The sequence below is a fragment of the Asterias amurensis genome, chromosome 18 (genome assembly GCF_032118995.1).
Source record: "Asterias amurensis chromosome 18, ASM3211899v1".
Lineage (NCBI taxonomy): Eukaryota > Metazoa > Echinodermata > Asteroidea > Forcipulatida > Asteriidae > Asterias > Asterias amurensis.
In genome coordinates this window covers 13,095,110-13,111,057 of record NC_092665.1, presented here as the reverse complement: position 1 = coordinate 13,111,057, position 15,948 = coordinate 13,095,110, and the positions used below count along the sequence as shown (strand labels likewise).

At 38.2% G+C, this 15,948-nt stretch overlaps 1 protein-coding gene across 3 annotated transcripts in view; it reads right to left on the bottom strand.

The window, feature by feature from the left end:
• LOC139950485 (pleckstrin homology domain-containing family G member 5-like) overlaps nucleotides 1–12,407 on the bottom strand; it is a 49,089-nt gene extending 36,682 nt beyond the window's left edge. The window contains exons 1-3 of one of the 3 annotated variants that reach the window (XM_071949183.1): nucleotides 11,952–12,407; nucleotides 8,170–8,411; nucleotides 7,236–7,329 (exon numbers count right to left, since the gene is read on the bottom strand). In XM_071949183.1, the coding sequence (XP_071805284.1) occupies nucleotides 7,236–7,329; nucleotides 8,170–8,404 (329 nt within the window). In that variant the 5' untranslated portion in view covers nucleotides 8,405–8,411; nucleotides 11,952–12,407. Of the gene's footprint in view, nucleotides 1–7,235; nucleotides 7,330–8,169; nucleotides 8,412–10,900; nucleotides 11,077–11,951 lie in introns of those variants that run through there. The other 2 variants (XM_071949182.1, XM_071949185.1) reach the window with 2 other exon arrangements.
• Between the last annotated feature and the right edge of the window lie 3,541 nt (nucleotides 12,408–15,948).

Sequence of the window (15,948 nt, the reverse complement as noted above, 5' to 3'; positions counted from 1 at the left end):
CGGTTATATTTAGTCAGGATCGTTTGCTATTTCATAACTTACTAGGATAGCTTTCACACAAGTGTCTTTTGCTATTTTTTATCCTGGTTGCGATAAAAGCTCTTGTGTGAAATGGGCTATAGCTGCAATTCAGTTTGTTTGCTGTGATACAACTGTTGTGAATAAACCATTTATCTATCTATCTAGCCGATCTATATACATGTATCTATTTATCCATGGACTTTTACAGTCAAACTGATTAATCAACAGAGAGATAGCCCAACAGAGGGATTGCTTTAGAATTGCTGTACGAGGAAGTTGGTTCTGTCTGCAATGAGGATAAAGAAAACATTTGACTTCCTCTTTGGAGAGCAACCTGCACATCCGCCTTGGGTCATGACAGTATTTCACGAACAAATGTGTCTGAAGAAATAAAAAATTCCTCATTCCTGCCCATGGAATATTGTTGGTCATGGTGGCCATGGCAATCACTATGAAGTGGAGCAGGGACAAAGGTCAATGTCCTCCATTCACAACCCACCCTTCCGCTGGATTCTATAGGTAATTATTCAAAAAGAAATTAGCAGAGAAACTAAGTTTTTATGCAAACAATTATTTTGAGTATATACTAATAGTGTCCAGTGCCTTTAACATTGTTTTTTTTTTTTGATATGGTTGCCTTATAGGCCTAAACTAGACTTGACCCAAGTCGAACTTTCGTCCAGTCCTTCGTCACGTCGAATTGAAAAACTGTAAATCGGAGCTTTATTTCACCGCTTTGTTGTGCGCCCTCACTTGCCAGGAAAGTGCCAATTAACTGCTTTTGAAAGTCCGACCCAAGTCACTGGATTGCCAATAGAGGGCACATGTTAAAAAAAACTCATCTGCCACGGGCTATTGACTCGACAAGCACAAGACCAGACTTCAACCACGTCTAGGCCTAAACCAGATTAAATATTCCAAAAGAGGTTAGGCCATAAGCCCAGAGAAAGGGATCAGTAAGTCAACAATTAGGCAGGACACAAACTAACACACCAAGGCCTTGAGTATTCCATGAGAAAAGGGCACAGCTATTTTGATGTGTTACACCCCGTTGTCTTTATCTACAGACAATGTTGTTAAAGGTACACTACAAATTGCATACCAAGGTCTCCTTATACAAGGTTTTCTAATCATTCACACCAGCCCGAGAAGCTGAAAGTAAAATATCACTAATTAGTAAATATCTCCATGATTTTTTAGTAAGATCATGGTTCTCTCCTTTAACATGGTTCTATCCTTTAACAGTGGTCCACCTAATCCACAAATCCTACTTAGTGGTCCACCTGACAAATGCTAGTTAAAAAAGTTGAAAGGCCAAAGAAAATTATCTCCAAGTAGTTGTGTTTCAGTATATAAAAGCATCCCTATTTTAGTATGAATAAAGGACGAGGGAAAGCCTACAGACTAGTAAAAGGAAAAGTTTGTCCTGTTGGCTAGTTATTGGTAAAAACCCCAGGAACAAAATTCAAACTTCTGAGAAACTTCCTTCAGCCTGTTCAGCTGTGTGAATACTTTGTAACCAAATGCCTTTGTTTACAAATCCTTGAGATCTAAATACAGAAAAAACTACCCTAGAAGATCCTGGTTCATATTTGCGAAAGTGAAACAAATGCGCTTGCGTCACATATTGAGAAACAGCGCGTACAGGTGACGCAATATTGCGTCACCATAACTCACTTTGCATGCAATCACAACAATGTTAATTTTATGGAATTTTGGACGGTAGCCTGATTTGGGTAAGCAATATATTTATGAAATGAGACTTTGTGAAAGTGGGCCCTGATGAAATCAGAGATTTTAATCAGCATAATATGACAACAGCTGGCCCAAGTCTGCAGGAACAGAGCCTCAGCGAAGAAACAACGTTCCTGATGAGGGAGACCACTCTCGGGAGGAGTGAAATAATTTCTGTAAACAAATCTTGCCTAGCAGTGAAAAAGAAAAAGGTTATGATCTTTAAAAAAAAAAAAAACGATGATTGGAATGAAGTCTACAAAAACAATATTTAGCTTGGGCTTCCCGCGAAGGCTGACAGCTGTTTGCTAAAACGTTAGTGCTTTTCTTTTGTTCATATTTTGACCAACATGCAAATTAAACAACTGTTGAGGAAAGAATTTCCTTTAATGTTTGATGCCCATTGCCCACATGGCATCATCATTATATCATTTTAGCAAGCTAGTGTTTGTTTCACATCTTGGACTGAAGTTCCTGGTTTATCCCCAGGTACCAAAACGTGACCATAGAGAGAGAGAGAGAGAGCAAGCAACAAAAAGTTTCCAGTGACACTACAGCACAATTTGTGCATTAAAGGCAGTGGACACTATTGGTAATTACTAAAAGTAATTATCAGCATAAAACCTTACTTGGTAACAAGTAATGGGGAGAGGTTGAGAGTATAAAACATTGCAAGAAACGGCTCCCTCTAAAGTGGCGTAGTTTTCAAGAGAGAGGTAATTTACAACAAATTTGATTTTGAGACCTCAAGTTTAGAATTTGAGGTCTCGAAATCAAGCATCTAAAAGCACACAACTTCGTGTGACAAGGGTGTTCTTGTTTCATAGTTATCTCGCAACTCCGACGACCAATCGAGCTCAAATTTTCACAGGTGTGTTATTTTATGCATATGTTGATATACACTAAGTGAGAAGACTGGTCTTTGACAATAACCAATAGTGTCCACTGTCTTTAACTACTTGCGCGTCCTTGCAATGTAATTGAAACTGCATCGAGTAACTCAAGAAAGGAAAAATATGGGGGATTCCCCTTTTAAAGAAGTAACCAATTCAAGCTGAGCATAAACTACTTGCACATATATAGCCTTCATATGTTATTCAAACACAGAAGACAAATAATTTTCTGTGCAAGTGGTTCATCACAATGGAGTCACCCAGCAGTATTTCCTGCTTAACAGCTGTTATTTTCTGTTAATTGTGTTTATTTGTCATGTTTATTCTGCCTTTGTTATGCTTCTTTTATTTATACATTTATTGTTCATTATATTTTGGTGCTGTTGCCCTGGTTTACTATAGGCTTCACCAGGACACCAGCACCATGCGCTTAGAAACGTAGTATTAAGCGCAGTATAAATTTGTATGATTATTATTATATAATTGGGCCCTGGCCATTAAATTTTCTTCATACACCTGTTACATAATGTTGCATATGGTTCGGGGCAAAAGTTTGCAATAAAACCTCCTGGTGGGCAAAGGCCTGGTAATACTAATGCCACACCTTTCATTGGAAATTGGGGCTATAGCATAGGACATGTCTAACTACACATGGGGGAAAAAAATGCCTTATCCATGGGACCTGTATAGTTTTGTCTGTGCCATTTCTACGGGTAAAATGTAAGTCTGTATATTGGAACCTTGCAGAGGGCACCACGTCAAAAGCACAGGAATGGCTGTGATGGAGGACATACATGTATGTGGGTTATTTTGAGGACTGATTTGTTGTTTAGTAGAATAGAGGAAATTGTGCAACTAAAAGTATTGCCAAATACTCTTCAAGCAGCTTCTGTGTGCTTTATTGTGACCAGATTGTGTCCACCAACAGAACAATCAATTATTTAGAGAGAGGGTATGAAACAAATATTGACTCATCACACAGGAGGAAACGGCTGCACCATTGCAGGAGCCAGGTCTGGGAATTTTATTTGGTTGGGTAAATATGGAAGCCAAATCACCGACTGCTGCTCAGGGGTGGATTTCACAAAGAGTTAAGACTAGTCTTATCCCTAGTCGAGTTACTCGTCCTAACTTAGGACTATGCCAAACGTTTTCAATATCTCCTAGGACTAGTCCTAAGTTAGGTCCTCTATGCTATACGTTTTCAATATCTCCTAGGACTAGTCCTAAAGTTAGGTTCTAACTCTTTGTGATCGACCCCTGATCCTTTTAGGTGGTGCCAGTTTGCCAACAACCACTATTATGCACTTTTACACAAAAAGACTGACTGACTACCACTCTAACACGGAACCCCACTGCATTAATTGAATTAATTGCGCTTTATAAGGCCTATTTCCATTGCAATGCTCATTAGCTAAATGTATTATGAGGATTGTTTTACACAGCACTGTTTCCTCTTTGGCAGTTCTCAGACGGAAATGTTTATCTAGAGGATTGGAACTGCTTTGAACTTTACAATCAGACAGACTTTCAAATTGAAACTGCAATCAATCTCTTTTAATTGCTTTATCACCAATCCTGAGTACATGTACAAGAACGATAACGCATTCTATTGGTTCAATGAGCGTGTGCGTATTCTGCATGGAGCAATTCAACCAATAGAACACGTTCTCTTTGAGTCGTGGTCGTTATCGTTCTCGTTATCGCTGCAGTGGGACCGGGCCTTTAAAGTGTTGAAAACAAACATCAGTGCATCAGAAAGAGTTTTTTTCGTTTTCACACAAAATAAAAACACTCCCATAAAAAGTGTCGGTGGCGGTGAAGTGAAAGCAAATTCCACAAGTTTCTCAATCTCATTGACCCTTTAAATATATTGTTTTGAAACCAGTGGGGTTTTCCCTAAAACATGAATATTTGATCTCCTCTTTCCTCACATGAATCCAAACAATAGAAATGTGGTATCGTATTGGTATCGTAAGGCCATCACTTTGCCTAAGAAGTTTGAATGCAGCCCTAGTCCACATTCCTTACACCCCAGTCACAATTAAAGGCAGTGGACACTATTGGTAATTGTCAAAGACTAAGCCTTTACAGAAAATGTGAGCCCAATCGGTCATCCAACTTGCGAGATAATAAATGAAAGAAAAACACACCCTTGTCACACGAAGTTGTGTGCGATTAGATGGTTGATTTCGAGACCTCCAAGTTCTCAGTCTGAGGTCTTGTAATCAAATTCGTGGAAAATTACTTCTTTCTCAAAAACTATGGCACCTCAGAGGGTGCCGTTTCTCACAATGTTTTATACCATCAACCTCTCCCCATTACTTATTACAAAGTAAGGTTTTATGCTAATAATTATTTTGAATAATATAGTGTCCACTGCCTTTAAACCCCAGTCACAATAAGCTTGGGGTTTGAGAGTAGTTTGTGATGAATTTCTGGGCAATTCAGACAGTGATATTTTGTCCTTGGGAAAGAAGTAAGAATTTGCTATCAAGGACATGTAACAAGGGCTGAACTACTTGTTAGCATTGTGTATGCTATCAGGCTGTTTAACCACAATTTCTCTGATTTTTCCAAGGGCAAAGAAATTGGAAAACAGGCTTTGGTAGGAAGAATATCAGGTCTGGCATTTTTTTAAGGGGCCCCATAGAACTCCCTACGGTTGGTAGACTTGTGGACAAGTCGTTAAATCGGCCCCACGCGCTGAGATAGTGCTCTCGCGAGATCACTGCTCTCGCGCGAACTGATGGCTCCCCTATTTCGACTCCTCATTAACGGGAGTCGAAATACGGTTGGCTGATAGTTTCTTTTTAACTCAAACTTTAGCCTTGTCCAAAAGTACCTCTCCTTCAAACTCAAGGTGGGTCCATTAAAATAACAACAAATCTGGGAGGAAAGGCAGAATTTTATCCACTTCGGGAAATAAACTGCAATGTCAGTGTAGTGTTTATTTGCTTTGGCAAAAATAAAAATCTGGCCAAGCCAATCCTAGAGTCACATGGAAGTGAATTATGAGAGGTACTTACACTTGCTTTCAACCATCATGAACAGTCAAATTTTGTATAATCATATTTAAATTTTTAGTTGTACATGTAGGTGAGGTTTGAATTTAGAGGAGTGTCAGGAGTGCAGATAATTTCATCTTTGAGAGGGCAAGGCCATTTTCATTTGCAAAGGGCACTTCCATTGGAAAATCTTATAGTAAATGGGAGACTTTTAAAAGGGCACCGAGCCCAAGACCAGGGGCAACAGAGACCATTGCCTTCGTGGCCTACTTGGAATTCATGGCCTGCAGTTCTATTGAGTATAATGAAAGTATAACTACTCAAGGGATTGTCCCTTTGGATAGTGATTTGGTTTGCTTTTGGGCAATCCCTAGGCTCCTGTTTGCTTTTTCTGTTTGCTTTGTTAGGTCTCTCACTATTTTCCTAAAGTTTTTAAATCCTACATTTTCTGTTATTGTTCCTGCGTGTTTTTGATGGTTTTAAAGCCTACAAATATAAATAAATAAATAAATATAGACAATTTAGAAAAAATGTTCTTATGAATTGTTGAAACAAAACACTTGTTTATGCCTGGAAAATTCACATTTTGATTCTATCTAGTCCAAGTTGTAAATCAATTTTTGGTCTAACTTCCGCTTCTAAAATGCTATCCTCGGCTATTTGCACAGTACTTTCGATTACTTACATTGTGTGCAGAATCTACCACATACTACAACATAATAGACACACTCATACACCCCAAGTTGACATTGAATACACTTCACCTTCTACACACTTTACTTGACCTTTGTTTTGTTCCCTTTCAAATGTTCGACCTTGGCATAAGAGCTACTTCAAAAGGCACTTTGCCATTCATATGCAAACTAACGCCTTCAAATACACCTGCCCCAGGTAATCAGTTGATGTGCTATAATTGGAGAGTGTCAGACCAACTGGGGATATTAGCTTTTTGATAAGAACTAAAATATGACAGAAGGTTTTCTTGTGAGCGTGAGCTGCTGGTCGTGAAGGCAATTTTGTTTTCTGAGGAAATGAAGTAATTAATTATCAATTTATTTTGAGACGGGCAAGGGAAGGTGTTTCTGGAATCGATTGTAGCTGAAATTGTTTAATTGAATTATTGTGTCTGGTCAGTGTAGCCACCAAGGGAAATTAATCTGTGTACAATGTCATTGTTGGTCATGAAGGCAGTTGCAAATATTCTACTAATTTTTTTTCACAGAGAATTATTGAACACTACTGATGGACTTGGTTCTGATCTGTTTATAGCAAAGTAATAGTGGTTGAAATAGTTGTTTTGTCAGTGTACCTTGTCTCAAGAAACCTTTGTCTACAAATGTCATTAATCTGATTCATCTCCACATGGTTTAAAAGAGAGGGATTCAAAAATATTTCAAATCTGAGACACATTTCTGCATGATTGCATGTCCCAGTTACAGATTATTCTTCCTGCCCTGTCATATTGGCTCCAGATTTTTCGCCGATATTTCAAAATTGCTACCACGTTTGGAAATGAATTTTTTCACAGGTTAGCAGCGAAACAATCAAACATTCGTAAAACCAACGTTCTTTTTCTTACCTCGACAATAATCCATGTATCTCCTCTGGATCTGAGTCCACTCCCTGGATCCTTTCAGGCGGCATGGAGCGAGTAGACCCTACACGGCCAAGACCTGATCATAGAAACAAAGTGAGGGGAGAATTACAAAATATCCAGTTTTTGTTTTAAAGTAGTCCAGAGCTGGCATTACACCAGGGCCCAATTTCATAGAGCTGCTATGCACAAAAATGTGCTTAGCATGAAATTTCTTCCTTCAATAAAAAAGGCTTACCAACCAAATTTCCATTTCTTGCATCTCGCTTATTACTGGTGTTCAGTTATGGTTTGCTTATCCTGAAAATCATGTGGAAATTTGTATGGTAATACTGTTTTTAGCAAGGCAACAATTTCATGCTTAGCAATTTTTGTGCTTAGCAGCTCTATGATATTTGGGCCCAGGCCAAAAAGGCCATGGTCTCCCTTGCCCTTCAAAAGTTTCCCATTGACTTAGAGATTTCCAATGGAAGTGTCATTTGCAAATTGAAAAATTGCCCTTTCTAAGTTGAAACTCCAGGTCTTAAATATTGAATCTCATTTCAAGTGTTTGTTTTATTTATAGTTTAAAATAAGGGAAATGGTTTTTCAGTTTGCTATGGCACTTTTACATTATTAATTTTACACATAAAAAAAAAAACAGCAGTCATTCAGCTGCTAAGTCCTTTCGCTTGTTTATGAGATTGACTTTTTGTCATGAGCACCAAATTCAAGCTGACAATTCAAGGGTTACTAAAAAACAAACTTTCCCACGAAAGCCAACAAGTGTCTTCGGGAAAAAAAAGATTTGAAAAAGTTTTCCCAGATAATTGGAAAATGGAATAACTATCTAACCAGACGACAGGTCGCAGGCTTACTTAGAAGGTTAGGAATTGATGACCGAAAAAAAACACATTATTTTCCCCCTTGTAATACGTACCACCTGTTATAACATCTCCTGAATACAACGAACTCCGGTCAACAGAGTCCATGGAGGAAGTTGAAATCACTGAATCTCTGTAGTTGAAATCATCTGCTTCGGACGTTCCTGATGTTCCCGAAGAGTTGGTCGAGATGAAGGAAGAACGAGTGCTGTCGTGGAGATCGTTGTCCATGTTGTTGTTTGGTGATTGATCCTCCACAATTGATATGTGCACAGTGTCTTCTTTATCCATTGAAGGTCTGATTGGAGAGAGGTGGGTGGAAGGAAAGTTTTGAGAGATGGGGGGTTTGTTAGTCAGTGTTTTATGAAAAGGTACTAACAAATTTGGACACCCCTTCAACAAATCCTGGCTAAAACCTTGGGAAATAAAGTTTTTCCATGGTTTTTCTGAGTTAAGGAACACGTTTTTGCCTTTGATCAGTTGAGTCGGTCTTTGAAAAGTGTTTGTAATCGTTTGTTATAAAATGCATAGAAAGATGTTTTAAAAGTAGAATACAATGATCCACACAAACTTGCCTTGAAATTGCGCGGTTTCCTTTTGCTTTGCTATTTAACACGGTCGGCCATTTATTTTATGGGATTCTTAAATTTGACTCACATAATGTCTGACCGTGTTAGTCGACGAGGTAAAAAAAAAGCCAAGCAATTTCGAGTGATACTTGTGTGGATCATTATATTCTTCTTTTAAAATATCTTTCTAATCATATGCATTTTATAACAAACCGGTACAATGCTTTTCAAAGACCAACTTGACAAATCCAAGGCAACGTGTTCCCTTAAAATAGGTCATTGTGCTCTGCTGTACAACTGTACCTATAGTAGAGCTATAGTTTGTGTACAACACATGGTGAACAAGGATAGTGTATACACTGCAAAATTTAAAAAAAAAAAGCTTTTAAAACAAACAGGCATGAACATGTCAACAAAAGAAGCTGGCCAGATTCTTTACAATCTGCAAACACATACACTTGTTGAGTTAAAGGCAGTGGACGCTATTGGTAATTACTCAAAATAATTATTAGCATAAAACCTTTCTTGGTGACGAGTAATGGGGAGAGGTTGATGGTAAAAAACATTGTGAGAAAGGGCTCCCTCTGAAGTGCCATAGTTTTCGAGAAAGAAGTAATTTTCCACGAATTTGATTTCGAGACCTCAGATTTAGAACTTGAGGTCTCAAAATCAACCATCTAAACGCACACAACTTCGCGTGACAAGGGTGTTTTTTTCTTTCATTATTATCTCGCAACTTTGATGACCGATTGAGCTCAAATTTTCACAGGTTAGTTATTTTATGCATATGTTGAGATACACCAACTGTGGAGTTTAGTCTTTGACAATTACCAATAGTGTCCACTGCCTTTAACTGCCTCTGTATAAAGTGCTCCAGGGTGTGAAAAGGAGCCAAGTTTGCAGCAGGGAACTGAGTTGGCAGAAGAACAACCTGGACTTAGTATCACACACAAGTTGCCAACTTGTTTTGAATCTGGTATGAACTTTACTTCCTCCTCTAAACTATAAGGGCAACTTAAAAAAAAAAATATCGTCCGGGGTTTTTTCAGAAAAGTGCTTGTAAAACATTTTTTTTTTCTTTGATTCTTGTCTTGTAAAAAAAGGTTCTGGTCCATTCTCCTCCCAAACTTTAGTCCTTTTAAACCGGCAATTTTTAAATTTGAAACAAAAGTTTTAAAAGTAAGGGGTTGTATTGTTTTCATAAAAAGGTCTGATAGATTGTGGGTAATCTCGGTTGTGATCGCTAAATGATGATGATGGATGGCAACTCAAATAGTGAATGACGCATCGTTTATACAATGCGTGTTTTTCACAAAGTACTTCATCTGTTTCTAAAGGGTATTGTTGTATTGGTTAGCTAAATTGGAGAGGGGGAGTTCCCTCAATCTCCGGCAGAAGTTTTAAACAACTAGATCCAGTAACTGGGGCACTGTACTCAATTAGTATTATTTCAATAATAATCAATGTAGACATTACACATCACATGTACCATACAGCATAGCACCAAAATAAATCCATTAAAAAAATTGTGCTTACATTTGTTTAAAATGTTTACATTTGCATTACTCAATTTATACTCATTTTTTTAAATGTTGACATTAATTTGCAAATTTCTAGTAGGAAAAGTACTTTTTATCAAACAACAACTTTTTTGACATGGCCTAACTCTCTCTGGTGTTTAAACTAAATCTGTCCCATTGCAAATAACTTTCAAAATCAAAGCCTAAGAAGAGTCAGCTATAATAACAAAATACATGCACAAAACAGTAAGTGTTTTTAACAATCAATCAATCACCCAACACTTTCCAGGAAATTCAGTGGTCAGTAAAATCACTTTCGGCATAAAAAAACGATAACAAACCACACACAGTCATCAAATAACACTCAACAAAAAGTAACACCATATAGGGGTTAAAATCGAACAAAGATTAAACCGCCACTGCATTGTACGACTGGAAGACAAGATAATGTTGAAACGTAACACCTTGGGCTTGGCTACTGTGTGTGTCATTCAGGAACAGAGCCGGACATCCCGTTTACTGACAACCACCTACACACATGACACACGGGGGCACTTAACGGGGTTGCGCCCCACGAAGCTCCACTCACGATGACCACCGTAACGGGAGTCAACGGACTGTGTCTTCTGTCCAAAAATCACACTGCATTTCCCAAACCTTCACAAACTCTTTGAAACTTTAAGTTCGATCATATTTACCTTGATTCTGTTACTATGATCACTGGTATAGTCTCCATGTTTCATTGGTAGAAATTAACACCAACAAGAATCAAACTTTTGTGATGTTTTTCTAACCCCTTGGCCATCCAGTCCATGCACGATAGATTGTTAGTCAAAAGTTACGTGAGTCGAGTGTCATAACTGTTTATCGTGTGCTACTCATGGGCTTCCCCCACCGCACGTACACACACGCACAAGACGTGATGGGGGTGACCCATTTCTTCAAAGTTTTACGGTTCACTGGTTTCAAGTGGGGGGTCACTACTCTTGATCCGGTTTTGTAGCAGGGTTATTTTTAGACTGCAAAAATTGCCAAAGGGCACTCTAAACACCAAAATAACAATGACATCTAAGACACAACTTGTTGTAATGTAAAACACTGAACGATTTCCGTTGTGGATCCCCAGAGCAAAATGATACCGTGCGTGAAGATAATCCTAGTTCAGTTGTTGAAATCTTTCTCTATGTTGAAATTGCTGTCAAAGTGATCATTTCATTCAAATAGTGCACAAAAGTTCAGTCTAAATGTTTTGCTATGCAAAATTTATTGCAGGGAAAAAACGTTTCCTGAAACATACCCTTTTTGTCCAGTACTGGGTTTCATTAGACTATTTACTCACTTGAAAACAAGTTCTACATAATACTTTGTTATGCTTTTTATGATTATACTGTGTACTTTTATACACCAATTGAAATCTTTAAAATAATCGGTTCTAATATTGGTTTTTTCAGTTATTCCAATTTCACCTGTCGTCCTGTAGAGGCCTAAGTGTAATGTTTTAACTTTGGGTCGCTTTAAGTATCGTGCTCTAACTTAGACCAAGGCCTTCCAAGACATACTTCACCGAGTTTACTTGTTGTTGTGTAAATAAAATAACAACAACAAGTCACATTAGGTCCCGTTTTGCCATTCCAGATGTTCCAGGTCACACCCAAAGTTAAAAGTGCCAGGAACCCACAGGTACTCAGTTGTAACCAAGCACACGATTGTAACACTCAAAACGAAATGAAAAACCGAGAATCCACTTACCGTATCGTAATTCAAATGTCTACAGTTGTCCATGCAAACTTGAACGGGAACAAGTGTCCATAAAATGAAAGGCAGCCAACCACTTTCAATAATCCTTGCTCGTCAAAAACCTCAACAATTAATCGTCCAATTAATCCGAGTTGAAGGCCTGAAAAGACTCCTTCTTTTTTTTATAACAACACACACCAGCTGCCCGGTAGTAAACAGTAGTGCCTACAAGTAGGATTTTGTAAGTGCAGCTTTGACAGATTAAAACACTTTCTGGAAAACAGGATACGAAAGCGTTTGGTTTAGGAACGTACACTGAATGTCTAGTGCATTTGCGTACTAAAATGGAGTTTCGCTGCAGAAGTATTTTCACATCCAACTTCCTGGTTGGTAGAAATGCTGGTCACCCCGTGATGGGAAATGATAATGGAGGTCACGCACGGCAGCCTTCGTACACACGAGCAGTGCTGGATATACAACTCGACAAGCTCTCACCCACACAATAATGCACAATTCCAAATGTCACGATCAAAAGAATATTATTTTACAAACGTATGTCTGTGTCTGCAAGTATTGTGTTATTGTCGTGATGTGTTAGCGCGGAACCTGAGAGAAGCGATATACAGGGGGAGTGCAATCAATTAGCCAATGGTTAAACTCTACAATCGTGACGTTTAGCTTTGCACCAATCAAATCCAACTTGCTACCGAATTACGCAAAGTATGCTAATTAATGTCATTGCCAAACGGGAAGTGACGTTTGAAAGCGATCTACTTGTGAGATTGTTTAAGATTAAATTTTCCTCCATCGTCTTCAAAAAAAGGTAGATATGTGCCAAAATATTAAGACATGGTACTTACTGCAAAAGGATTGTGTATTTTTTTGAGTTTCATAAAAAATATATAACGGATGGCCACGGGAAGGGAGCCTTGTGGTTAACGCTATCGTTGTTCGGACAGCACATGAAGGCCAAAACACAGCTATCGGTGGATATGCAAAAGCCATTATTTTTTAAGAACCGTAGTTTAAACATCGTTTGTGAGCTTTACTAGATATTACACTGCCTCTTGAACACTTCAACTTATGAGCATGATGTTATCAGGTGTTTATCAAAACACTTATTCTATGTTTCGTATGAAACCAAAGTTTCCCGGTTACATCCATCTGTTGCTGTGTGTACATTCATAATAACGAACACTTTTAAAAACTGTCTCGGTACATTGGGGCAATGTTGCAGTCTTACTTTGGTACAGTGGTTCCAAATTGTTGTACTGGATGCTCCACAAAAAACAACAATTTTTAACAGGCGGCAGTTCAATTCATCGTTCGAGCATCAGGGCCCCATTTCATGAGCTGCTCAAGCACATTAAAACTATGCTTACCGGAATGAGGTAACCATGCAGTCAAATTCTTCCTCCATGGTCAAACTACCATGGCTTTTTCGTAAAGCTGTTAAGCAGCAAATTCCTTTGCTAATCAATAATTGAGTGGTAACAGCAATGGTACAAAATGTACGGTATTTTGGCAACCTATTTTTGCTCAGCAAGAGTTATCTTTGCTTCAGGGAGCAAGTTGTTGCGCTTAAAAATAATATGAAATTGGGCCTTTGACACGTGTACCAATCTGTGACTGGTTTCCTGCTCATTTTCTACTTAACTGAAAATTGTTAACCAAAAATTGCTTTAGCAATTCTATGAAATTGGGTTCCTCTTTCCCTTTTTGGGTAGGAGCGGGGGCGGCGAGGAGGGTCCTTTGGTCTTCGTCATCGAGCTATTGGCGCCTGCGATTATAGACGTGAAAATAAATGAAACTCAATCAAAACAACTATTAATGTTTCCTCGTATTGTTATTAAAAATGATTGTTTCAAATGTTCAGATGTATCTACCATGCGATCAAACGTTTTATTGTTAGTGACCTCTGAGTCGAGTTAACACCCATGGTAAACTTATCATGGTCATTAAAGACACTGGACACTTTTGGTAATTGTCAAAGATCAGTCTTTTCACTTGGTGTATCTCAACATAATGCATAATTAACAAACCTGAGAAAATTATTTTGAGCTTGAATGGTCGTCGGAGTTGCGAGATAACTATGAAAGAAGAAAAAAAACACCCTTGTCACACGAATTTGTGTGCTTTCAGATACTTGATTTCGAGACCTCAAATTCTAAACTTAAGGCTTCTAAACTTAAGGTCTCGAAATCAAATTCGTAGAAAATTACTTCTTTCTCGAAAACTACGTTACTTCAGAGGGAGCCGTTTCTCACAATGTTTTATACTATCAACATCTCCCCATAACTCGTTACCAAGTGAGGTTTTATGCTGATAATTATTTTGAGTAATTACCAATTTGTGTCCACTGCCTTTAAGCTCCTCAAAATTACCAGTTATTAATTTATAACTATAAAATTTGCACCTTTTGACTTTACGGGGTGTGAACTAAGAAAACATGTCATTCAACGTTGACAATTTCACTGCAGAGGTCACAAAGTGGTATGTTACCCGAGTGCCACCTTTTGGTATAACCCTGGAGTTTATAATTTCAATCGACAAGGGAAAACATAATTTTTAATCACTTGAAGTCTAGTTCAAATACAGCAGAAAATACAATGTTGGTAAAAACAAAAATTCTGCGGAATGCGCAGGGGTCATTCAGAGTATTCAATGTTTAAAAAATATATAAAAATCGAATTTTTTGTTTCCTCGAAATTGGGTGTGTATAGGCTATGATTGTGTTTGTGTGTTTTTGTTTTGTTTTTGGGGTGTTTTTTTAGTGGAGGAGGCGGTAGTAGGCCTACATCATGTATCATAATAAAGGGTGACAAGCAAAACTAACGAGGTTTACACCATCTGGAACCGAGCTCTGGTTTCCACCTATTGCCATCAAGGGGTTACGATGGCTTCTCGATAATAATATTGTCATGACGTCAATCTCTCTTTCTGAACAGACCAAAAACAATTGTTTTCAGCTCTTTGACAACAAATGGCTGGAATACTTCCCAAAACCATCATTAGAAGTAAACAATGCAGTTTGTTTAGGACGTCGGTGACAACCAACACTCAGTTCTGAAAAAGTTCATGGTTTGACGCGCTTCCTGTAAGTGAAGCATGACAACTAACTTCCTGTGTGAATGATATCTGGTGGTCCATTAGTCAATCAATTTGTTAGGAGGCGTTTATTAATTAATAACGACCCAAAAATTAAAGCGCAAAACCTCAAGAGGTATTGTTACAACGGGCTTCAGAAAGGAAGTGGAAACGGATTTAAAGTTGTGCCTGTAATTTAAAGACACTGGGCACATAGGTAATTGTCAAAAAACAGTCTTCTCACTCGGTGTGTCTCAACATATGCATAAAATAATCATGGATGAATAAATAACCGTGAAATAACAAACTTGTAAAATTTTGAGCTCAATCGGTCGTCGAAATGGCGAGATAATAATTAAAGAAAAAACACCGTCTACACGATGTACGGTGCTTTCAGAATGCTTGAATTCGAGACCTCAAATTCTAAATCTGAGGTCTCGAAATCAAATTCGTGGAAAATTACTTCTTTCTCGAAAACATCAGAGGGAGCAGTTTATGACATTGTTTTATACTATCAACCTCTCCCATTACTCGTTATCAAGAAAGGTTTTAGTGACAATAATTTTTTTGAGTAATTACCAATTAGTGTCCATGCATTCGTACCTTCATGTTTATGTTTTATTTCTCGTTTTTTAGAGGTATGACATTTAAATTTTTAATAAAGCCTTTCAGTTTTTACTAAAAATCATAAATCTCTTCAGAAATTGCAACATTGTGCAATACCGGATTACAAGGTAAGATTGTGGGGGGGGGGGGGGGTGGGGGGGGGGGCTTAGGGCGGGCCCTTTTTCAGAATACCACAGCGCCCTCAAACGATCTGTTTTGTAAAGGCAGGCATGTTTTCAACCTTGTACCCAGCTGAAATTATTAAGCTCACTTCATGAGCTTTTTAATATGGGGTCGACCAGACTATTACAAGGTT